At 37.2% G+C, this 26,293-nt stretch overlaps 5 protein-coding genes across 5 annotated transcripts; 2 read left to right on the top strand and 3 right to left on the bottom strand.

Moving 5' to 3' along the window:
* Positions 1 to 577: 577 nt before the first annotated feature.
* Positions 578 to 1,435, top strand: LOC117235109 (signal peptidase complex subunit 1-like). Its single transcript, XM_033496839.1, has 3 exons — positions 578 to 711; positions 863 to 922; positions 1,002 to 1,435. The coding sequence occupies exons 1-3, from the start codon at positions 667 to 669 to the stop codon at positions 1,182 to 1,184; spliced, it is 288 nt and encodes a 95-aa protein (XP_033352730.1). The 5' UTR covers positions 578 to 666; the 3' UTR covers positions 1,185 to 1,435.
* Positions 1,436 to 2,462: 1,027 nt separating this feature from the next.
* On the top strand, positions 2,463 to 3,484 carry LOC117235153 (signal peptidase complex subunit 1-like). Its single transcript, XM_033496909.1, has 3 exons — positions 2,463 to 2,699; positions 2,831 to 2,890; positions 2,962 to 3,484. Exons 1-3 carry the CDS (start codon positions 2,655 to 2,657, stop codon positions 3,142 to 3,144), a joined length of 288 nt encoding a protein of 95 aa, XP_033352800.1. The 5' UTR covers positions 2,463 to 2,654; the 3' UTR covers positions 3,145 to 3,484.
* Positions 3,485 to 9,618: 6,134 nt separating this feature from the next.
* LOC117235226 lies at positions 9,619 to 11,443 on the bottom strand. Its single transcript, XM_033497061.1, is given in 6 exon segments — positions 9,619 to 9,739; positions 9,820 to 9,893; positions 10,584 to 10,638; positions 10,676 to 10,777; positions 10,779 to 10,819; positions 11,390 to 11,443. Coding segments are annotated over 6 exon segments (447 nt in total).
* Positions 11,444 to 13,921: 2,478 nt separating this feature from the next.
* On the bottom strand, positions 13,922 to 15,192 carry LOC117235225. The gene is made up of 2 exons (XM_033497060.1): positions 14,913 to 15,192; positions 13,922 to 14,774 (listed from the first exon to the last, which is right to left on the bottom strand). The coding sequence occupies exons 1-2, from the start codon at positions 15,190 to 15,192 to the stop codon at positions 14,575 to 14,577; spliced, it is 480 nt and encodes a 159-aa protein (XP_033352951.1). The 3' UTR covers positions 13,922 to 14,574.
* A 12-nt stretch (positions 15,193 to 15,204) lies between these two features.
* Positions 15,205 to 17,857, bottom strand: LOC117235224 (glycine-rich protein 23-like). Its single transcript, XM_033497058.1, has 5 exons — positions 17,615 to 17,857; positions 16,827 to 16,888; positions 16,419 to 16,720; positions 15,323 to 15,690; positions 15,205 to 15,246 (listed from the first exon to the last, which is right to left on the bottom strand). The coding sequence occupies exons 1-5, from the start codon at positions 17,630 to 17,632 to the stop codon at positions 15,205 to 15,207; spliced, it is 792 nt and encodes a 263-aa protein (XP_033352949.1). The 5' UTR covers positions 17,633 to 17,857.
* Between the last annotated feature and the right edge of the window lie 8,436 nt (positions 17,858 to 26,293).

Genomic DNA, 26,293 nt, shown 5'->3' with positions numbered 1-26,293 from the left:
ATCGACTGACAATTTAACTGCCATGTTATTTCTAGGCGCATGCATTTGACTGTTTGATGAGAGGAATATTGGAAATGAGAAGTTGTGAGATGTTGAGGGATTGTAGATATAACTTTAAAGAAGAGATGATTATGATAGGATTGAATTTTGCATGTAGATAGTGTTTGTTAATGAAGAATATGTCGAAATCAGTTCGAACAAATTGCTCAAGAAGGAATATTGTGAAGGTTGAATGTGTTCACCCTGCTTGATTCATTATAAATCGTATAAACAATTCTGTACCACTATCTTTTTAAAAGATATTAAAAGCACACTAACTCGATGTAGTAAATAAAACTTAGAAGTGAGTGTGAAAATTGAATGATATTTATACGTACAATATTTTTGTAATAACAAGTAATGTTTTGTGTATTATAAAATTATGAAACGAATAATATTTATAAATACACTTCCAGAATACCTATTTATGATATTTCTCTAAATATTTAGTATGTTTAGTATAAATATATAACCTGAAACTACTTAAAATCATCGTAATTCGCGCCACAGCAGAGCGCACGTGAGAAAGCACGTCTCAGCGCATGCGTAAATAATATCGCGTAATCCACGTCTAAATGAAAGCTTGTTTATGTGAATCGACCGGCAAGTCACTGTCACTTTTCTAAAATGAGTGCATGGATACAATATATCAAATCTATTCCGACGCACATAGTAAGTTTACAAATTAACCTCACAAACGTAATGTTATGACTTTTTAGAAGTGCATAACATTTGTGTTAGGTTATGTTATTTTACTACAACAGGTGTTTATATATATTTACACAAATTCGTACGTTTCCTGATTAAACAATTTTCTTTTCAGGACTATGATGGCCAAGCGCGAGCAGAAAAATTATCAAGAGTCATCATAACACTGTTCGCGGTTGGATATTATACATCAAATATTGATGTTCAATTCAACTTTATAAGGTTACTTACATATGCCTTATTTATGTTTACAGGTGGTTGGACTAATTTGGGGATATGTTATTCAGCAATTTTCACAAACAATGTACATATTAGGAGCGGGATTTGTACTGGCAGTTTTAATTACAGTTCCACCGTGGCCTATGTACCGTCGTAAACCTTTAGACTGGCAGAAACCACAATCTGAGGTTACAATTAAGCAAAAAAAGAAGAAATAGTTTACTGTCATTTTTAACTATACTTAACAATATTTTGTTACAAAGTGTTACATGATAATACTTGTTGGTTCAAGGCAAAAATACATGTTTCGAACATCACTTTCCATTGTAAAACCTGTACTTATGAATGTATTAATTTATGAGAAAGACTGTAATAAGAAAAAGTACTACTTATAGCGAATGTATCATGATTATATTAATATCCTAAAAGATTCTTAATTCAAATAAAAGAATGTTACAAGATTGTCAAATATTCGATGTTTAAATCGACTCGATCTTTGATTCTCGAAGGCGAGAACGTTTAAAATAAAACGGCGTGTATTTATATTGCGGAAAGAAACATGACCAACATTTCGTAATTCCAACCTGTCGATTTTCTCGTTCGATTGCGATAGTCTCGTAACACAGTGACGCCCTTGAGACATTTTACTTCAATCTCGTTTCGAATTCCGCGCGAGCAGAAACGCGGTTAGACTTATACATGCCGCGTGACTCGGTTTCTCCTTTAAAACTGTTACAACAATGCCGGCTAACTGTTGCATACTATTACACGACTAGAAATGCGTTTCCTAACCAATACCGTTGACATATAGAGTATTGTCGACACTACGGAAAAGTTGACTAACTCTCATTATTATATTCTATTTAACTGATCAACGATACGATCTCTAGCACGAATTATGATAATTTCAATTGCAACCTCTTTCTATCCTAACGATACGCAAATTCGATAGAGGGGATGGAAAGCAATGTGAAGGAATCTAAAGATGCAAAGTCTTGAATTCATTTTTTTTTTAAGCGTTAATATAACTTAAGAATCAATATAAGTATATGTGTATGTACATAATCGTTATACTCCAAACGCAATATATCAGATATCATTGAATTTCAATGGAGAAATTCTCACTTGGAAGCATTAGAAAGTACAATGCACGTAACGTTTGTGCACGTTATATCCGTAAAGTGATAAACCAAAGAAATTGCACAACAATTAAGAAAGTTATAATGTTATAGATACTGATTTATATCAATGATTACAGTAATATCTTACTAATTCAAAGTGAAATTAATGTATCGAACGCTGTTTTCACGCGGAAATAAATTATTTAACGGCCATTATTTTGCAATTTTATAAGTTCGTTGATTAAACTAAAATTTTGACTCACACGAAGAAGGCTATGATTACGAAGTCTTATCTTCATTGATGTTTCTTTTATTTCCATGCTTAAAACACAGGTTATTTCAGCAATGATACACAAATTTACGAACTTATAAATACAACTTATGTACGTAGATATTACATTAAATTTTGTTCATTGTACTTTCTACAAATTCGTTAAAGTTGGCGCTGCTAAGAAACTACCACTACAGTTTTCACACGAATAATAACAATTGCCAACGTGTTAGTCAAAATCTATGACTATACTGTAATTTGATTGCGTGGAAGTACTAGCTTTATATTTGTTTAAAATGAGTTCTTGGGTGCAATATATTAAATCCGTCCCAACGCATATGGTAAGTGAATTTATTAATATATGTAACTGTCTTTAGTTTTTGTTTTATTCTTGGTTAGGTTATGTGTCACCATATGTCAAAATTCAGTCAGGTAATTCCTCTATATTTCTTTGAATAAAATTCTTTTTCAGGACTATGATGGTCAAGCTCAGGCAGAAAAATTATCAAGGCTCATCATAACACTTTTTGGAGTAAAGTATTGTATTTAAAAATATTGCGCTGTACAGAATATGCTCAAGATTACAAATCGTTTTTTTTACAGATAGTTGGATTAATATGGGGATATGTTATTCAACAATTTTCACAAACAATTTATATCCTTGGTGCAGGATTGGCGATGGCTGCTCTAATTACAGTTCCTCCGTGGCCCATGTATCGTCGTAAACCTTTAGATTGGCAGAAGCCACAATCTGGAGTTACCACCAAGTTAAAAAAAAAGAAATAGTCTATCCTAATTGTACTTAATAAAATGTTATTCTTGTAAAAAATGCCAGTACTTGGTAAGGATTTACAGCACAGAAATACTTTGTATATCATTTTATAACTAAGCAATGTATTTATGACTGTGAAAGCAATGGATGAAAGTAATGGATGTGACAAATGCAGATTGAATCAATATTTTTTACTTGATCAGCAATGTAGATATATATAGACTAATGTATATAATTCAAATTATATCGTACTATGTAAAGATAGTGCTCGTACCATCAGATTGCATTTACCTTTGTATCTATATATCAAAATAAGAATAAAACTCATTGTTTAATAAACTCATTGCCAGAATCGTTTATATGAAAATTTAATAATGCCACATGTTGTTTTATGGCATAACAAAATATCGTTAGCAATAGCTTATCTTTAGAAAGTAACGTTTTTTGCGAAACACGAAGATCTATGTCCTCGCTGGGCTGTACTGTATAAAATATCGGACTCAGGATTTCCTTTTCGCCTCAAATCATGATTATATAATATGCAATAATCAAAAGGAAGAAATCTCGTAACAAGGTTGATTCAGTACAAAGTGCTTGATACAGACTGTTGATCGATCGATGTCGTCTTAATTTCGATTTTAATAAATCGGACGAACAATTAACCAGCCGTTTATGATTATATCGCATACCACGAGTCACACGTTGGATTTGTTCCAACGTTTGACTTTCATCGGACACGTTTCTCATTTTCTCTCGTCACACATTAACCGAAGCATATTTCCCTCAAAATCGGACTGGCGACGTGACTTTCACGAGACAGAAGAGGTAGAAGCGTTTTGGATACGGTGGGGATGATTGCAAGCAGATTCTTACGTAAGCGGACAACGATCACAGCCACATCGAAAATACAAAATGTGCCGTAACGCCCGCTACTGTTTTCTTTTTCCTCGTCTTTTTTTGTTTATGCTCTAATCCTGTCCCTTTCGTCATCGTCGTACGACGCGTCTCGTCGTTATGTATTGTCCATCGCTACGAAACTGGAATACAATGTTATGCAACGAAAAGGATTTCGTTGCAAGCCTTCTGCAAATGTACCTTCTTTTTATTGAAACGTGCACTAGCCCAAAACGAGAAAATAAAGAATTATATCTTGAGCAATGATGCTAAGAAGCAAAATCCTTTCGCAACATGTATCACTGATAATCCACGATGTTGCAATCGCAATTTTTATTAATCTTTAAGTACAGATCACTCGTTTTTTAGAGGAATTTGAATTTATTAATTTAAATTCATTGCTATAAAATAATGCAGAATTTTAGAAACTCTAACATCATTTGATCTCCTCTACTATTAGCTAAACCTTTTCTTTTAACATGCGTCTTTCCTTTTTGTCAAAATTATGCCATAATAGACCAACCAACTTAATTTATTCCAGATCATTTTATAATATATGCTCGTTTTGCAATACACATTTGGGAGGATTCTTGCGTAATCTCGAATACTCCGAACCTTCTCAAAATCATCACGATCTTCGATCCTTTTCTCGCTTTCGTAGCTCGTAAGATACGGTTCGTATTCCAGGTGGAGGATTACGAAACGCTTTCTCCCTGTATGATGAATATTTTAAGTATGCGAGCTACACCACTTCCTACAACACTGGCTGGATCGACGCAGTGCACACACGAAAAAAAAAAAAAAAAAAAAGGATGCAACAGGCATTACATTGACGCGGATCGAGGTTACCTTGCTCTTAACACTGATTCCTTTCGCAAAAGAACTGAGGCCACCTTGACTAGAAAGCGAGTCGATCACTTGGACGTATTTCACCGGAAATGCCGAATCTGAAATTAAGGAATTGCATCTTTTCCTCCCGTTTTCTTTTCATCTTTTTTTGCATCCTTTTTTGCATGTAGCGGAGGCAAGAGTTTTCACGTAACTGAGCTAATTGGTGGCAACTAAATGAATTTTTCGAAGATTTAACGTGGTTCAATTCTCACAACATTTAGATACTAATGTGCAATTATTAGGTACACCCTCGCTTAAAACTCTTCGGATAATTATTACATATTTGCTTAAAAACTGGTATACGTTAGGTAATCGTTAAAACATACGAAGAAAGAGAATTTATTTTGAAATTTTAAATACAACAAAGGAGCCAGATAATATATTAACAAATTTACTAGAAAAATGCATGTAATTTAAAGTTCGCAATCTACTTCAGAAGTTTTATTAAGAATAAAAAAAAAGTGTTCTATGATTTTTGAACGGGAGTGCGTAATAAATGATAGTTGCCAAAATCGTGATTTTCCACGTGGTTGATCGAGTTAATAGATCGTTTATCGAATGCTTTGATCAAACTGATTATGTATTTTCTAACGTGCAATTAGCAGATGTATTTGTCGTAACTTTAATGCAAATTACATACTTGAGTTTCATATACATTGTATAAATAGTGTCAGTGGCACGTCTGTCAAATAAGACTTAATCAAATAGTAGAGGAATTGGGATCGATAAAAGTAGAATGTTGCAACTACGTGCAGGAAGTTGAATATTGCATCTAATTTCTATCCACGCCGTTTACACTCAATTAACGCAGAGAAAAGGAAAAGAAAATTCGTGACTCCGATCGTTTTGCGCTAAAGGAACTCATAGAAGAGTAAAAATGTTTCGTGGAAAATGGCACTAAAGGATTTTCTAATGTGCACTATCGTCATTAAATATTGAACGAAGAATGGGAAAAGATAAACTGAATTATCAGCTGGAAGAGAAAAGTTTTGCAACTTTACAGCGATAGGAACGAAATAAAGTTCACGATTAGGCGCCAAGTGTTATTTGCCGAGGAAAAGGGGGACAGATTGATGACAATGTCCGCTATTAGACGTCTCCTATAATATAATTTTCCTGATCCACTTCCAACGAGTTCCGCTCGACTGGCATTGAGCTTGATTCGCGATACTACAATTAATAAGCAATAAACTAGTATATGATGTCTCTTACGTACATTAAGGCTGGTATGATTATATCATCGACCATGCTGAACCACAGAAAAATTTTCTGTTATGTCAATTACACCACTTTTGGGCTTGTTACGATGTTTCGACACTGTTTTAGTTATGCGTAGACGAATTTCTCTTTCTTGCCAAAACTACGAGAATATATTGTATCAATGGATAGATAAATTGGTGTATCTTAATAGAAAGTGCCGTTACTTAATGATGAGAAGTCAGTCTTAGAAGTATTTAGCTTGTAGAATAGAAAGCATCAGTTTGTCATTTGTTAATTATTTATTTGTTTATGCCTAATACAGACACAACAGAAGACATAAAATTTTGTAAACGTTTTGGGTGAAATCGATCACGTAATGCAAAAATTCCGCCACCGCCTTCAGCCAGTTACGCAGTAACGAATGATATATCTTTGACATAATTTTTCCCATTTTAAAGCACAATTTACAGCCAACGTTTATGTAACACATGCATATCTTCAACATTAAGAATTCCTTTTTGCGAATCATTCGGTCGGAAACATTTACGCATCCGATATTCCTACCTCCCGTACTCTTTTATAATCGTCTCATTAGAATAATTTTCTAATTCGTATTATAACACCGCAATTTATACCTAAATTGATGTAACATCAATTCGTTTCTTTGCGTAGAAACGATTAATTTTCAGTGGTGTCAGAAACATCTGCTTTGACTTCCAAAATACGAACCAGCTTCTCCTTTCTGTCATTTCTGACAATAAAATTCACAAATGTTCACACTATCACCAAGTATCAACAAATATAACGAGACACTTAAAATTCCATCCACTTTTCATTTCCAATGGCCATCGAACTTTCCTTTAGGAAATTCAACTATCGCACATATGCTCACAGGAAATTCGTGAAAATTTGACAGAATTTACTTTCCACCACCATCTGATTCAACACGCTTCATCCATAATTCAGAAAACGCGGGAAACGCGCACTCGCGCTATTTCTACGATCGTCTACGTAACGGTGAAATGACTAACTGATTGACTCTTCGAATGAATTAATATCGTAATTAAAGACAGGTTTTTGCCATTTCTCGGTCCTAAGTAAATTATATCGAACGAAGCTGGACACGTAGCGTACGCAGTGTGTTGTTACGCAGGCTTGGAGAACGCTTGGAACGGACGTAACCAGAGAGTCGGCCGCTTCCTATCTTTTACGTAACCGTAAAGTCGAGCGACTTTGGCTCTCCCACCCTGTGGCTTTTCACCGGGTGGTTTTGGCCACCTCGGTTGGTCCTTTATAAGCACACATCCCCGGCCGTTCAAAGCCAGAAACGTATCGACATCGGCAAAACATTGGTCTCGCGTGTGATCGACGTATAATCGAGCTTCAGTTCGTCTCATTCGATTTTTCCTCTTTCTATCGTTTCTTTCTTTTTCTGCGGCCGTGTCGTTTCGTGGGCTCGTCACGTCGAGCAAGAAAATTGTAGTCATTTAAAAAAGAAGAACAGACAGCCGAACAGGATGCGCTCCCAGACCATCGTTGTGAGTAGAACCTTCGGCCAAGCTTCGTGTGAAGGGTGAACTACCCTTGTGGATCGACGAATACAGTGATTTCGAACGATGTGCTATAAACTTGTAGAATTATACGAAAATTCTTTGTGAACGTTTTACGAATTGATTCTGGTATCAATTACTTTGAGGATTATTTTTCTGGCAATTTTGTTTATGGCTTCGTTTGGAATCCGTAGGAAATTTTGCGCAGACCAAGGTTTCTGATCATATACGTAAATTAGATTAGCTTCATTCTTAGTTTCTGCTTCTTTGTATATTTGTTTTGTCTTCTTACCGATTATTGTAATATCGGTCAGATAATTTTATAATGGTAATAGGTAAATTCATTTCGATAAACGTTTAATTAAAATTAGAACTGCAAACACTTTCACCCTGTCGAGACATGATTGCACGAAGCATGTAGGATGAGTAGTGAAACTTCGAAAAAAAAAAGAGCAAAAAAAGTAACGTCGCGCATATAAATGACACGATACGCCGTGTCACGGTGCACTTTTCGCCTTATGGGCAAATCACAAATTCACATTCGTGTTGCAGCTAATCGTGTTCGGAATACTAGCCGTGGCCTTGTCTTCGCCAGTACCAGGCTACCATGGGTAAGTTGTCAAAATGTTTGAACGTTTCGTATGACTATTTTCACCTGGTATTATCTTCAAAAATAAAAATACAAATTTTTAAACACAAAATTAAGATGCATTATTTTGTTTCTTCTCTTAAGTTGTTTTCTTAACTAACGAAGTATTATCATCTAGAATTTACATATTTTATTATTGTATTTGTATTAGAATCTATAGTTAGTATATTAAAAAAGAAGACAGTCAACTCGTTCGGAAGAAAATTAAACGTATGATTTCAGTTCTCACCAGCACGTCCGTATCCATGTGCCTTATCACGTGCATACGGTTCATCATCATCATGTGAAGAAGATACCAGTGCATCACGTAGAGAAGGTGCCCGTCCCTGTTCCAATTCCTATCCATCACGTGCAAAAGGTGCCCGTTCCAGTGCCAGTCCATCACGTCGAAAAGGTGCACGTACCTGTTCCGATCGTCGAAAAGGTGCCTGTACCCATCCCTGTTCACGAAGAAAAGAAGTGGTGGTAATGGGAGCGCTTCGCTCTTCGGCTTGTTATTATTTAGGTAATTGAAACAAAGAATTTCTCCCTTGCGTCAACGGAATTGAAACAATCAAAATTTTGGTTTCGATTGGTCAATTAACGATTGACAGACATTTAATTATTTTCATAGCGGAGGGTAAAGAATTTTATTCTCATATTACGGAAATCAGACATATTTTGATTATTTAAAGGAAAATTGAAACGAGGACAAGTGCATAAAAAGTTTCAGTGAAAAACTTGACAGAAAAACACGATTGAATCGAAAACAACCAAAAGCACGTAGAATCGAGGGAAAAATTACGAGAGTAAAGATTTCTTGTCACTTTGTTGCAGATTCTAAAATAAGGGCGTTCGGGTTGCTAATAGAATTTCACCACACTCTAATTTTATTCTTGCTCAACCAAATCGTTCCCGGAAGTACGCAGAAGCTACAAGAAGGGAATAGTACAAAACGTAACTCGAATTGCCTGCATCATTAGTCGTTTAAGTCTGTAATATAGAACTAATATCACTTGGTATGCACATGTGTGTACTTAGGTTAACATTATTTGTACATACTGTATCATGTTACTTTATTTTTTATACAATACACGTGTTTGTCAAATATCAAATGTACATTTTTTCAAACACCTAAGATCTTGTGTTTTGTGTTACAATTAACATTATTCGATAACTTTTATCAACAGTATTTTATTAACACAACATAAGTTCACAACAATGGTTAACGATTATAATACAATAACAATGCAACAACGTTAACGTTAAGAAGTCTTAGAAAGATATCGTACAAACTCTATAAAACTAGAGAAACTGCACGAGTTTCACCACTCTTCTACGTGATCGTGACCACCATCATCTTCTTCGTGTTTTATGTGAATCTTTTTCACATGCGTATGATGGTGTTTGTGAATCAATTCTGGCACGTGAATGACGAAATGCGTGCTGCGGAGAACGAAACGTTATCGAATATAATGGTCCAGTGTAAAATGCAAACGATAATTAATCGATTGGTAAATAATTACTGTTCGTGATGACCGCCAGGGGAAGGCATCGAAGCTACGAGGACGATTGAAACGACGAGGACAAGAAGGAAGGCCTGAAAAATAAATATAATTAAATACAATAATATATCAAAATACCTGAGAGGGGAAGAAACTTCGTAGAAACGATATAAGTAAATGAAAGGTTAATACTACGCGAAATATTTCATGAGTCCGTAAGAGAGTAAATTAATTAAGATTAAGAGCCCCGGTGAAAGTATCTAATGTACGATCAGATCGCCTCGTTAAATGGTGAAATTATCGTGTCGTTGAGGCACGCCTCTTATTGTTCTTTTTATCGTTAAAGCCATTCTTCCTAACGACTTGCTGCTTCCATAGAAAACAAGTTGACGTGCAATTGACCATACGCATGTGCGCGTTTAACTCAAGTATGAATTTAAAAGATACCATGAACATTACTATGAATAAATATTTCAGAACTATTTCACGGCTACGTGTATGTGTGTATAGTATGTTTTCGAAGAAATGTACGGTTTTCTTCTTCTCTCTTTTATAAATTTTGTCTGTGAAGAAGTTAAGCAAAAATCACGAGGATGTTCATTCGAAACATTCAACAAATATCCAATCGTCCTATTAAATAATTTTTTAAACTAAGAGAACACGACACCGCGTTTCGAAGGTCAGCTAATTTTTGGAATTCACTCGGCGTTATTTTTGACAGACGCGTAATTTTTTGTCGAAGTAAATCAAGGTCACCGAAGAGGATCGAGGTGATTAACACCCACTTGCGCTCGGAGTTTCGCCATTTTCTGCCTCGAGTCTGATTGCTCCAACGTTGAACTCCGAGTGTATTCCAAGACTGTTGCTCTTCGGGTACTAAAAGCTGGAATCCTGGCAAGCCTTATAAACGGAAGCATAATCAGTGAACGGTACAGGAACGAGCAAAATAGTTCCTGCGTGCACCCCACCCAACCCTCTACTCGCTCTCACTTGAGATTATATGAAATTTCACGTGCCCCTTCTATCATTGTCGTAGACACCTACTTGTCTCTCGTGTGAAAGATATCGCCCCAGTAGTGTGAGTGTAGTAGATCATTGATTTAAGAATAAAAAAAGACAAATGTAATCGAGATGTATTTATTTACTACGGAAGAAAGAAATTTCGCGAATAATTCGAGATACAAATCGTTTAAGAAGAGATTGGAGTATTCCTCTTGTCTAATAATCTTGTCTAATAATCTGCTTGTTAAGGAGAAAGCAAACATTGTAAAGAATTATAAATACAAATGATTTAAAAAGAGATCAGAGTGTACTTTATCTAATAATTTTCTTTTAAGAGAAGAGACATTTTAAATTGAAAGGAGACATATTCGTCTCTCATAGGCAATGTACTGATACAAACTTGAGAAATATAAAAATTATTGAATTGCGAACGACTTTACGTAATCGTATTTGCGAAACAGACCTTTTACAATGTTTTCTATTACCATAACTTCTATTGTAATCAATTGCGTTGCTTGCTCTAACAACTTAGCGAGCAACGACTTTTCAAATGCTTTACTATCGACATTACGCTAATTTACGAGCTTACAGACGTCAGTTTCACTAGGAAACATTGCGCGTGATCGAATATCTCGAATCCCATTATTATTTCTTCTTCAATGGCCCATTTACGTTCATTGATACGTATTTAAACAGCCGATTGAATTAATAGAAAGTTGTAATCGATCTCGTTCGCCTATACTGTTTCGCTATTATGATTTCCAGGGAAGAAAGAAACGAAAGAGAAGGAACGGTGAAATGGCCCTTCGAAAGTGTTCGATCTTTCTGGAACTCGCGTTCACTTTCTCTGTCTTCTGTTACCGCTATCAGAGTAACATTACATTGTCGTAACGTGTCATTTACCGTCGTAATCTTCATCATAAACACATAAACGATGCGTTTTGGTGATTCCAGCAAAGTATCTGTTGGAAATCTTATCGATTCTCTAAACAGTGTAATATCGTTCGATGTCTGGAGAAATTTCGAAAAGCGTTTAGCGTGATCCAGATCTGCATGTATCGATCGCTTTACGCCAATGGTACGAAGAAAGTAAACGGGGAATTATTCTTTTTTCTTTCTCAATCGAATCCCTCCTCCGCTAAATCAGCTGCGCGTCGTACTTCATTTTGTTTTTTCTTGTATGTCTCGACAAATGGGCGACTTCTCACAGTAATGGTACGATCTTGATATTTCTACTACGTGAAAGAGGAATTCCGATGGAGAATTGGATAAACCTAATTGTATGTTGCGTTCTGTGTTATTCGTTCTTTTTAGACAATGATATCGATAATTGTTCATTTTCTGTATTTATAAAGTATAACGATGTTTCATTTTTTTGTATTCAAATTTTATGAACCGATTTCGCCCGCGAACGTCAAAACGAATGTGCGTGTTTAAGATTGGAGAGTGTAAGTACTCACGCGTACGGTGTATCTCGTGTAAATTAGCGTAGAATTATCTGTTATACCAAATGAAAATTTGAACGAATTAGCAACACGTCGTTTCTTTGGAAGTTCATAAGCATAGTTAATGGCTGTGTCGGAAAGTGAAGAATCTCGTATACGCACTTTTACAAGATCTCAGGCTAGAAAGTTTAATTTTCATTTCAGACAGAATAGATCCATTTCAGGCAATTGCTTTATCTATTCGCCGATTTTTTACGTTTGTCTACTTTCACAATTTTGTTATGCAAACGATCATCTTCTGAGAAACAGGAACATCCTGATAACAATGAGTTCGTCCACTTCTGTCATTCGTAATTTCGAAAGTTCTGTGTATGAAAAAGAATATATAAACAATTGTTATATGTTGTATGCATGTTAAACAATTATTGTACAGGTTGGTTCCATTTAAAAGAATGATTTGATCGTTGTTTGCACATGCACCATTGCGCTTTAAAAAAGAAAAATTGATGCTACGGATGTAGTACTCTTTGAGCCATTCATCTTTCTTATTCGACGTTTTTCTGTAACTGCACTGGTAACGGAATTACAGTCTGAAACAATTGCATAGACCACACTGTTACAAGATTAATATTACGTTTTGTGTGATATATTACCACATAGTTATAAAAGGAAAGAAAGTAACAATAAGGAAGTATTGACCGAATCTCAAAAGATTCAGACGTTCTAAACAATCCCTGTATTTTAATACCTTGTCTCGACGAATTGTTTATACGGCCATTGATCTCGAGGCGCTGTTGCAAAACGAGAAAGATTCTCGGCGCAGACTATCGTAGATCAAGGACAACATCCGTGTTACTTGCCATACGAACACCTAGAATCGTGCGAGTGAAATCGTCCTCCTCCGTGTACCGTAACATCTACTCTCTTTCACTTTTCGCTTACTTTCCATTTCGAACTAATCCTAGACGTTCTGAAGCAATTATCGTTCCAGAAAAGTTACTCCATTATGGCGAACAAGCTCGCAGCGATCGACAGACATCATTCGCCCGTTTCCCGAGATCAATATCCTTGATTAATTGCTTCCTACGATAACTAATGACCATGTTGGTTTGAAACCATGGGAATTTCCTGGCTGTTAAATGGATCTACGACCCTCTACGGTGATAAAATACATTTACTAGGTTTCAGTAGCATCTTTGGATCCATTTGAACACAAAGGAACTTTAGCGTTCAATTCGGGCATCCAGATTTCAATTGTTATCAAGAAAACTTTTTAAGAATTAACTTCACAGAGTGTTTGATAATAAAGAAGCGACGTTAGTAAGTAAGTGTTAATTTTTTCAGAATTTTTGGAAGCCAGGAAGATTAACAAATTTTCGGATGGACAAAATTAGATCTGTAAACAAAAGTAGCGTACTAAAGAGGATTCGATATTGCTGAAAAAAGTAGGCTGATATTTTCAATTATATGTAACTTATGATGCACTGATTTGCTTCAGCTGTAGGTATATCTCACGATTGAAGTTGAGGTTGTAACGAGTTTTAAAACACGAAATTGTGAAGAAGCGAGTTAGGTAAACTAGTGATTTAATAATCATGCGTATGGCAAGTGTAAGAAATATAAAACAGCAAATGTTTTCACTTTTCACTTATGGGACATAAGGAAAGACTCATGACTTACAAAATACAAATAAAACAATTTATTAAAGATAACAGTAAACGAATAGTATTTACACAACGTATAATATATACAAAACACAATAGCTGCGATGAATAAAATAATCAGGTAAATGCGTCGCAGTTGCGAAGCGCACGCGAGTAGTCATTAAAGACTAACTAATTATAAAACGCAGTCATGCAGGATTTACACGAAACTGTACGAACGGTCGATCTTCTGGTGATCGAAACTAATGTCATGTAATCCATAATACAAGAATGAAATATTCTTCCTCGTTCCTAAATTCTCGGTAAATTATTCTATCGTTAATCCAATTCATACACGATGTACCGACAGATCCGTTTAATCCACTTAACATGCTAAATCGATATTGCAAACGTTATGACGATACTAATTCCGTTCGATCGAATTTCTAAACTTTCCATTTTCTCTGCTGCGTTTAACGGTAAACGCCAACTCGTTTAAAAACGAAAGTGGAAATGACAAATAGTTTCCTCGAAGTATCTCGAGGAGAATCAGGGGAAATCGAAACGATCGTTGTGAATTAGTGTCCTGCTATGTAGCAGTGAGTGTTGTCGATGAATCGCGATCGACAGTCACGTGACGTTAATGATCGCGTGATGAGAACGCGGCACGAGGAATAACGCGATCATCACGATGTCGGAAATCGGTCAAACCGACCGATCGGAAACACGACATTGACTCGTCGATCGCTATTACTTTTTCTTGTGATAGCCTGAGAAACCACCGCCATGGCCGCCACCACCATGACCGCCACCACTATGACCGCCACTTGAGTACGAATCGTAACCACCACCGGAACTGTATCCACCTCCGCCTCCACCGTGCCCACTGAAATAAAGATTTAATTATTAAGATATAACGTGGTTGCAAATGAAAACGTTAAGCGCGAAATTACGCTCAGGAAATATAAAGACGCTTTCAATATCAAGGTTAAGAGAAATACTAAGGAAAAGAACATCTTATTACCTGCTTCCGAAGCCGGAAGATATGCTGTTACTAATAGCATGGTGTTCGATTCCACCGAATCCACCTCCTCCGCCGCCACCACCGTGGCCACCACCGAATCCACTTCCTCCAAAACCTCCTCCGCCATGGTGAGCATCAAAACCTCCACCACCACCTCCATATCCACCGCCACCTCCATATCCACCGCCTCCTCCAAAACCTCCTCCGCCATGGTGTGCATCGAATCCACCACCGCCGCCTCCATAGCCACCACCGCCTCCATAGCCTCCACCGCCACCATGGTGTTCGATGATCAATCCTCCGCCACCACCCCCACCACCGCCACCTCCATAACCTCCTCCACCATGGTGTTCATCGAAACCGCCACCACCGCCTCCGAATCCTCCACCACCGTGGTGTTCGATAATTGCCCCTCCACCACCGCCACCTCCAAATCCTCCGCCACCATGGTGAGCATCGAAACCACCACCACCGCCTCCATAGCCTCCACCACCGTGGTGTTCGATGATCGCTCCTCCACCACCGCCGCCTCCATATCCTCCACCGCCTCCAAATCCTCCGCCACCATGGTGAGCATCGAAGCCACCACCGCCACCGCCGCCTCCATATCCTCCGCCACCGTGATGTTCGATGATCGTTGCTCCACCACCACCGTATCCACCTCCTCCTCCAAATCCTCCGCCACCGTGATGTTCATCGAATCCACCACCACCGCCTCCATAGCCTCCACCACCGTGGCCACCACCTGAACTGGATATTATAATGTCTCCGTGACCACCTGCAATGATATTTTTATTCATTCATTTGGAAGTAATCTAATCCAAAAAAAGATGCTATTTTTTCTTTGTTTTAACGATACTTTGTCTGGTAAGAATTTTATTCAATTATAAATTTCCCTATAATTAACTACAAATTGTTCTACGATAAAAAAATAAGAAAAAGGACCTTAATACGAGTATTTTCTAAAAGGGAATGCTATTTGTAGAAGGTTGATGCATGAAATTTTGAAGTCAAAGTAAAGGAAAGGATGACTAATAATAATAATAATAATAAGGACTTCTAATAAGATCACGGTCAACGTCCAACCTTGCAAAAGAGAATCGCGAAGTACGAAGACACGGTTACGGTAATGCAGTATGTGGATGCGTTTGTAATGTTGCACGTGTGTGTGAGTGAACGTAAGACGAATTCTCGGCTTCGAAACGAGCCGGAAGTGAAAAGCCACGAAACGAGTTCTACGGCTACGAAGGAGCGCGAGGGGAAACAGGGGACGCATTCTCTGCAAATCAACCAGATATCGCTATTGGTTAAAGAGAACGTGAGAAGATGCTCTACTCTACCATTATCTCTTACGACTCGAGAAACGCAACAAGAGCTTCTGCGTGCGTTTTCGATGATAGTAATTTTCATCAAATTGATGAAAATTCTTTGCTTATATCCTTGCTATGCTTGCTTCGATAAAAATGACAGTAATCATTTTGACACATTTCCAATTTGAAGTTTTACCTCCGAATCCTCTTCCACCTCCGTGGCCACCTCCACCGTGACCACCACCTCCAATGCTAATGTGTCCACCTCCAAAGCCACCTCCTCCGTGGCCTCCGAAACCACCTCCAAATCCACCGCCAAATCCTCCGTGACCACCACCGCCTCCGTGGCCTCCACCTCCTCCAGGCGAAGTGACTATTATAGTCTGATCGCCACCTCCACCTCCTCCTCCATGATCATGTCCACCGTGATCTTCGTATTTAATAACCTTCTTCTCGTCATGCTGTATTATCTCCGGTACGTGGATTCTGATATGTACGCTGAAAAGTTAATGGTTGAACATGGATATTAAGATTATTATCTTTCTTATGGTAATAAGATTTTAATGGTGCCCGCGGCCACGTGTAATTGCTAATGTGTACTTACTGCTCTTTGCCAAATGTGGCAAGCGCGACGGTCAATATCGCCGCAAAGATCAAGCACCTCATCTGCAAATAGAACAACTTCATTAGTACATTTTTTCCTCCTTTCTTTTTTTTTCTGTAGAATTATGGAGGATTGAAAATGGGTGGCCAATATGTGAAATTGACATTTTACCCCTGAGAAAGGCAAAGCCATATAATAACTTCTATTCGAATTATATAACAAATTCTATGAGATAATTTATGTAAATCAATGAGGGCCGTGGGAACTCAAAATTTTCTGTACCTTTTCCCTATTTACAGCTGATAATCCGGGTTTCTTACAATGAACTCTTTGGTCTTTTTAAAATTATTCCAAAATTAACCTTCTGTAGAATTACGAATTGCCATCGGCAATTTCACGAATCTATCGTTCTAGTATCGTAAAAGTGACCTCTATCGTATCATCTCTTCGATTCATTGATAGAAGAAAATAAATCATTCTCCAATTACCTATTGATTATCTTGCTATATTCATAAGTATATCATCACGAATACGATATTAAAACACGACTCGGTTATTCAGCCAGTAACCCATCTATAATACTCTACTATCCTAACATCACGAAGACACTCCATCACTCAATCATCGATCTAACCATCCCCCAGATCCAAACTTATCACAAATGTAACTCCGATAACTTGAAACTCCCTAGTAGCGTATCACAACCGCGTATCGAATCTCGCCATCACAGATCCGTCACCCAAAATCCAACAGATTATCTCATCAGCACGAATATCCTTGCTTCTTACACTGATCCTGAGCTGCATGGTGCACCAGGTCCCTTCCTGTCCCTTTCTCGATCAGCTCGATTCTGTGGCCAGGAACACACTGTCATATATATCCAGCAAGGATCCTGGCTATATATATAGCGAGGCCGAATGAAGTACCGGAAGAGCGAGGCAGGTGGGGAGACGATGAAGATCGGTTTGCCCAACCAGCGGAGGAGACTCGAATCGAAGGTGGCCGTGTTCGAGCTCTCGTGCACACCGGCCACGCTTCGAGCCTACACGTTCCAAAAGCAATCGATGTATTGTACGTATTCGTGTGTGTGTGTGTGTGTGCGTGCGTGTGCGTGTGTGAATACATGGAGAAACGGCCGTGACCCAGAGACATCAGAGAAATTCGCGCTTCGGGCGGTTTTCGGCATTGCTGCCCTCTAGGGTAACCAGGAAATCGCCGATGGCCGAGCTTCTGGGACCTTCTTCGGAGAGGAGATGTAGAAACGGACTTTTCTGGTCGACTTTTCGAGGCAGTGACTAAAATTCTGAATCGAGACTGTTATGGTGAATTAGTTAGAATTGAGTTTTGCAGGATTGAGGGTACATTTACTAATTTTTTTTTTCTATTGTCCGTTTGAGTCTGCATCGGTATCGAATTGAATTGAAATGTGAGAATTAAGAGAATGAATTTATGGTAAATTATATAGAATTACAAATTTGATGAACTAGGTAAAATTGAATTCCTGGAGGTTGGAAATTATATTCGATTTCTATCGCCTTCGGATTGCATTGTGTTTCATTGAGAAACTTCAATGGAAGTTTATTCTAATTTGATAAAGAAGGACTCGTTTCTGTGGTAATTAATAATTCATGAACAGTGAGAGGATTCCAGTTTTGGAGAAATTACAGTGGTTTTTTATAGTGTGAATTGATTAAAATATTTCGAGTGTTAGGTAATTTGAATTGCTGAGCAATCGGAACAGGTGGAAGATTTAATCGCCATTTATTACAGTCGAATGAAATTTTATGAATGTCGATATATGTGTAAAACGGTTGGTTGTGTGTTTAATGTGATTATCAAGCGTTGTGTATGGCCGAAGGAAATTCTAGAAATTAATGCCTAATATATCGGAGAAAGGTTTGTTTTATTCATCAAAGTGAAAATTAATCTTAAATTGATGTGTTGATATTTTAGATAATAAAAATATGACAAACATCAATGGCTCTGTAGCGATATGTTAAAATCAGGAAAAATGGAATTGTTAACATTGGAACGAATGAACGAGAAATATGAAAGTAATTGTTATCAAGTAACACCGATATACTTTCAAAGAATCGCAGAGGATTCAACGTCCGTATTTAACCTACTTCTTCGATATCGACCGTACAATGAGTGAAAGAACGTAAAAAATCCACGTGTATTCTAATTGAATGTGAGAAGGCATTTCGATGGCTATAGTCGAGTTCCCACGAGCCGTAACAAGCGCTGTAAATCTCTTAATCCACTCTTGCATTGTGCCTTTTATTTTCTAGGAGCGAAGCCAATTCCACGACTAGAAAATCAATTCACTGCTTTTTATTCTTTCCTTCAGGAATACCTGAATCCTTTTCTCCTTCTTGTATAATAGAACTATCGGATCGGTGTACACATAAATTATTTCTACTTTTCTCGGTGATTCGCAAATTCACAATTTATTTATTTAATTCCAACGTTACTTTCGTAATATTTTCTTTGATGTTTTTTCTTGTGAAAAAAGTTATTCATGTGTTTAAAAAGAGTAAGTCTTGCCAACACTCGATACGCCAGTATTACAACAAATTCCTCTTTAATATAAAATAAAATTTCAAAATATCTATTCATCCAACAAATTCCTTAAAACACCCCTTAAGAAGTGGAAACTATACGGTGGTGGGCAAAAGAAAGTTCGATGATATCATAACTTATCAGACAAGTATCAAGTTTCACCTTGCTTTTTTGTCCGTAACTCTAATAAATAAACTTATTTTTATCTTTATTATATATTATAAGCTGAGAAATTACGAACAAAAAAGTAGAAACGTATAAGTGTTCGTTAATGTTTCTAAGGTTCAGAGGAGAATTGCAACTGGTCGCAGCTTTTCCATCCGCTTGTCTCCTGGATCTCTCTCACATCCTCTTTCACGTGCAATATCGAAACAGGTATTCCGATGTTTCACGGGAGATATCATCTACGCTCGGTGCACACACGGTCTGGCAAAAAGTAACGTTTTCCATTTCACTTTACGTTCGCCACGATGCGAACGTTATCGAGGCGACGATGCTCGACGTCGTCTTCGCGCATCAATTTACTTTCCTCGAAGGTCGTTGCATAAATCGGCGGCCAGAACTTTTTCGATATCTAGTCAGGCTTTCCCTGAGTTCCATTATAAAATAGAGCGGAGAGAACGCGACACATTCAAGGATACGCATTATACACTGAACTATTTGTATTGTACGAATCATGTGAGGTTTATTACTATGATTACTCACCTTTCTTTCAATCTTGAATCGCTATATTGGAATACGAAATTTAGTGATCTTAATTTCGAAGCGATTTGAAATTTTTCAGAGTTTTAAAATTCAATGTCTGCTCGTATATGTAAATCTGAGAAAAAATGAGAGTAATTATTTTCTTCCCGTCTTGCTGAATTTGGTTCTGAAAAGGTTACAGTTCATTCTCCTCGAAATCGACGATTAAAAATTGAAATTTAAACATTAATATCGGAATTTTGACATTAATATCGCGTTTATTCTCGACCTATCTATTAATCATGGACGCTAAATTGGTCAGTGGTAAATTTATTCGCTCTTTAATGGGAGAAATAAATGTAAAAATTTTGCAAAACAGAAGAAAGCCACTAGCTTCGCGTTGCAGCAAAAATAACGAATTATAAGAATATTTCGTTTCCTTGTGAGATTTGCAAATGAATATTCGATTTGATTGTTCGATGAATTATTTGAATTTTACAAGGAGAAAGTAGTAAGGTCAATGTTAATATGATATATATCCAAGAATGGTGCACTTCTTTTAACGTTTTTATTACGGTTCAAAAAGCGATTTCGTGTTATAAAATGCATAATACGGAGTTCGAAGAATCATGCTGATTTGTTAATAAAAAAAAAAATAAGGAAAGGAACGTTGCATAATGTTAAGTATAAAACAATTACTTCGAGTAATAGCTCTATTTAAAAGTTCACAAAGACATCCGGCAGGTAAATAGTTTAAATACTCCAGAAACCAGTTTGGTTTCGTTAAAAATCACTCCATCACCGACTATCACTTTCGTGCTCTCTAGAAGTGCTCTTACTTGATGCTGCAACCTACAAAACCTCTCTAATCGAACTGACCGATTACTTTATGTAACATGAGCACGTGATCGGAAATCGCTTTGCTGCAATAACGGTACATCTAAAGAATCTGCATTCTTGAGATATTTGTAAAAATGAATTTTAGGATCTGTTAGATTAGCGACGAATTTTAAGCGATTAATTAACACAAAACGCTTGCGCGAGCTACAAGAGAAATTAAACGCGCGAAAGCAACGGCAAGCGGCTCGTCAGCATTAAAAGAAAGTTATTTATAAAGTTGCATCGCGTAACAAAATCAATATCGCAAATAGAGATGTTGTCAGTGCTAAATGATTGAACGACTCGTGATTTTCTAGCTTGAATTTTTTATCTCCGAAGAATTGAACACTTAAAACAAAATGAAACTAAATCGCGAAGAAAGTACTTTTCTTTTAGTTGCGTCATTCATCCAACTAATCGAAGGAATCATTTCTCAGGCGAAATAAAATTAACTTTAAAAAAAGAGAATAGTTTTAAGAAAACTATCGCTGTGAAAGTAGAATGATCTTGTACCTTCATCGACTGTCGATCAAAAAAAAAAAAAAAGAAAAAAAAAGAATAAAATAAAAGGGAAAAAAGGAAGGGATCACAGACTTCGATAAACGTAGAAGCAACCCTGTTCGGTAGAATCGCAGCAATAGAGACACGCTTAGAGTGTCGTCCGGCGATTAAAGATAAAGGCGAATCAAATTGGTTAAACCGTTTCAACTCAAAGGCAATCACGTCGTAACTAAAAACACATGCGACCATTGACAAACGGTCGATGATCGGTGAAACCGAATAGGAATCTCGACATTGACATTCTCGATGGGGTTGATCGACTCGTAGAGCAGCGGCAAAGTGAGCGGAGAGAACGGTAGCGTTCGAATAAATTTCGAATGGCATCCCGCTTTTAATCGTAAACCGACCTAACACTGTTTACTCTTGTGCGAAAGAAAGTGATCTTTAATCGATACCGCACCTATTCCATAGTTCAAGGACTGCTCGAGCTAGGATTTCACCGCGGAATTTCGCTTCGATTCAAGTTTTACTGTTGCAAATTACAAGTTGGTCTTTATATGGGTAGACGACATAGAAGGTGAGCGTCCCCTTTTATTCGCATCCTTTTACATAAAAGCGATTTTGACCTTGTACGACCTTGTACGATCTTAACTCTGAGCTTGATAATGATGGTAATTAACATTACGTAATTGACAAACATTTTTTACAGGAAATTACTGTGCACGCCTCGGGTAGGCGTAACGACGATCATTGGAATTTCTTTATTAAGTCATTCGTTTTCTTTAACGTCAGGTATACTAAATTACTCTTATTATTCTCTATAAGATCGTTTACAATTACAATCAATTACCACAGTGCAAACAGAGAGATAGGCAAACCGTCTTGCCAAACACGGAAACAATAGATTGTAAAACAGCTTTCGCTTTCAGAAATGTTTCTTCGTCCAGCTAATTCCCATCAACTTCTCTACAATGACAGAGTAAAAGTGGTATAGGAATCTTTAAAGACTCGCGAGTTCGTAGCATCAGAAGCACCAGGTAGCATCATATCAAGGGAACATACTGAACAGAACGTTTGTTCAAACATATATGCGTACTCTTTTAAACTCTCCTATATGTACATACATATACAGGGTGGTTGGTAACTGGTGGTACAAGCGGAAAGGGGGTGATTCTACGCGAAAAAAGAAGTAGAAAATATAGAAAAAATTTCTTTTTTTAATTTTTTTTTTTTTAATTTTTCCATCGAGACAACGATCTACAGTGAGATCCGTTATAACGAGACGCGACAAAGTGCACGCGTACCGAGCGAAAATTCAAAGTAGATTTTCTCGAAAACAAAGCCTCAAACGAGAAATTTTTATTCTATATTTTCGACTTCTTTTTTCGCGTAGAATCACCCCCTTTCCGCTTGTACCAACCACCCTGTATATTACAAATGAAGTAACTTAAACTCTTCTATTATGTAGCTATATTACACTACCCATTGCTTTTACTATTTCTTTTCTATTTTTACAGTTATCTATTCTGCTTATCTTATATCATACATCTACGTTTCTCTATCTCTATTCTATAATTCCTCCTTAATTGTCCATTAATCTTCATTAACTGCCTTATAATCAAGTACTCATACGAATCCCCAGAAATCACAAACCAGGAAGTCTTCTCACAATTATAGTTCAGTACGATCCAGAAGATCGCTGAAGATCATCGCGCAACCTTGCTATCGTTGCACGATGATTACGCGCGTGATGGCTCCGTTCCTGGATAATTAACGAGCTGATTTATACGCGCTGGTCGTTTTAATGACCGGCTGTTGCCAGGGAACGAAATAGAAAGTGGCGAGATATACACGAAAAGAGCCAGCGGAAAAGGGAACACCAGGGAGCGAAGATGGACGAGGACGCGACGCAGGGACAAGAGGAGAGATCGAATATTCGCACGAGACTCTGCACTCGAGGTAACTTCAGTATACCCTTTCACTTCTTCCATTTTCGTGTTCCGGTCTTCAGAGAGATTCCCCTGACGGAAGAATTGGAAATTCTACCCTGTGTCGTTTGTAGGTTGCCACTTTCCAGATCGTTCTAGGATTTTTCTTTGTCGGTGTTACTGCAAGAAGAATGATCGAACAGATTTTCACGGAAGCATCGATTAATAACAAAACTACCAGAATAGTAAAAATAACTTTTTTCGTTCGAGTTTCATAGATTTACAATATTTCCTGGGGAAATTTGAACGATCTTTTTTTTTTAAATATAAAATTACATACGTATCAAATTTCACGTGATTTTCATTTAGATTTGTCTGGTACGAGGTCCGTACTTTAGCCGCCGGCAATTCTTCCGGGTAAAACTACGTGGTTGCGGATCGACGAAGAAAGTTAAGAATGGAGAAATTTTGGGGTCGATGGGTTTATTGGACTAGAATTCGACTGTGTTTCTGTACTCTGCTATATGTATTTTCCACGACGCAGGCAGAAAATTGCTCTGTATGCGAAAATAAGTGAGAAAATAAAGATACATTTCACTTAAGTTACTCTTGAGTCATCTGTGTATATTACGAAACATTAGCAGAAGAGGACAAGTACTCGGTAATTAAAATGTTCAACTTTATTGCTAATAAAAGTTTATCGAATTTCAAGGAAACATCTGAGCATCCCTTTAGAAAACTTTCTTCTTTCACTTTACATAATCGCTGGCATTTTACTAGACGAACACCGTCAAAAACTTTCAACGACGTTAATTCAATTCGTTGGTTTAATCATCGATCAGTTAGGCGAATGAATGCACATTCGTTGCAGCGCCTGAATGAGTCAGCTTGCTGATATTCCTTGATCATTTCCATTTCAAATAGAAACTGCACGTGTTCCGGTAAATTTACCGGAAAGAAAAATTTCGCTTTCCCACGAAATGCAAAGTGGCCGTGATGATGACGCGAAAAATGAACGTAGAACAACGTTTACTACAGTGAAATAATTACACGCAGTTTGTTTCCGCTTTTCCAATAGCGTTTAGAGAAGAAAATGGCCCTTGTCACTTCGTTCAACCTGTACTCTCTTGTCTTCCTGTTTTCTTTCAGACAACTGTACTTGATGAACAACTATTTATTTGTTCTTGTCAAGCTCTTAAGTAGCTATGTCGCAGCAGAATTTATGTTGACGTGCTCTATCGTAAAGTAACAAAGCTTAGAACTAATATGACTTTCCTGATACTTTCTTGGTGGATATGCTATTACAACGTTCTAAGAAAATTTTAAGAAATTTTAAGAAAATCTTAATAATTTAACGAATAGTTTAAGGTGAATAATCTGAATGATTTTCGCGAATTAAATAAAGTATCCATCGGCTTCCGATCTTTTGAGAAATGAAAATAAATTCGTGAAATTTATTAATAAATTTAGGACATGATTAAGATCGATCAAAAATCTTTGAAATATTTCTGAAAAATTTTGCATTTTATTGATTCATGCCCCGGTCAAATTCTGCTCATGGTTCATGGACTTTGATACTTGATCGAAAGCTTCTAAGGCTATGGTTCTTTAATATTTCTAATCAAAATTTTTTTTCTCGACTTTCACATCAAATTTAACTTAGCACTCAAAAGATCGTCCTCAATTTTTCTTCGTAACAGGGCAATCAGGACAAAGAAATTACATCTTGAAACATTTCAAAAGATTGTAATTCAATTTAAGATACCAAGAACAACACGATCAATCGATGAAAAGATCGCTTCGCAGTTCTTTATCTTTCTTCAAAGTCTAAATTCAAACGAAAAATATAATTCTTTCTCACGAGGAAGGACACCGAAATAAAGAAAATTTTCGAGAATTTGTGAAAACCTTGATCCCATTTGCAATACTACCGTGCAATGCAATATCCGTGGAAAACTGAAATCGTGAAAGAATCATGAATAAAGTGGAAGGCCAGCTCGTTGACCTTTCAGCTTACACGCAAACTCGTCCGGAATAATAAAGTGTCTTCCCAGAAATCGAGAGGATCGGGCGACAGGCAAGGTGGAGGCGGTGAGTTGAAAAGATCAAGAGGATCTCGCATCCTCGCGCGATAGAGCGACTTTCTCGACTTTCGAACGTTCAGCCGGTCATCGGACCTCGAAGTGAAAGTAAACGAGGAAGATGTGGTCCTCGCGACCGTGGCATTCGATCGTTGTTTTATTCGTGTTCGAGGCTGCCAGCCGATCGTTTCATCCGTCTTGATCACTGAACCGTGACGCTACATCGAGCCTGTTTCACGGTTGCCTATAGTTGTTTCAATAGTTTTCATAGAATTTTAAAACAGTATTTGAACTTGATAAAGTAACCCTGCTACGTTCTTTTCATCTTCAATTCGGCATTTTTACGTTGTTCTATGTTCTTTCTTATAGTTAAAAAATTTATAATTAATATTAAGTTTGAAGAACGTATGGAAGCGCGAAATTTTACGTCAGAGATCTTTTTTAAAATATTAAAAATCTGCTGAAACGAAGTTGAGAGTGAGATTGAGACGTGAAAATTTCAAGGTCGTAATAGAATTACGTAAGAGAGATATTTGACGATTCACACAGTTTGAAACTTTATCGAATGACCGTTGCCTGTGTGGAGACTTGTATGATCATGTAGCAATGAAATCGACAAGTTCACAAAAAGTGGAGTCGGTCAGTTTTGCTTCTGGGAATCTCAATTACAGCAGTAAAGGAAAGTAGACTATGTATTTCACTTTTACTGGAATTTTACGATCACTTTTTCAGTGATCTCCTTCCGTTTTTGGGAAAAGAAAGAACATCCGATTTTATTCGTATATGTACAAAGTGTGTATGTATGCCATAGTTGAAGAATTGTTGTTCACAA

Source organism: Bombus vosnesenskii, unplaced genomic scaffold (assembly GCF_011952255.1).
Source record: "Bombus vosnesenskii isolate JDL3184/JDL3185 unplaced genomic scaffold, Bvos_JDL3184-5_v1.1 scf7180000013314, whole genome shotgun sequence".
NCBI lineage: Eukaryota > Metazoa > Arthropoda > Insecta > Hymenoptera > Apidae > Bombus > Bombus vosnesenskii.
The sequence above is the reverse complement of the archived record's forward strand: the minus strand, read 5'-3'. Positions and strand labels throughout refer to the sequence as shown.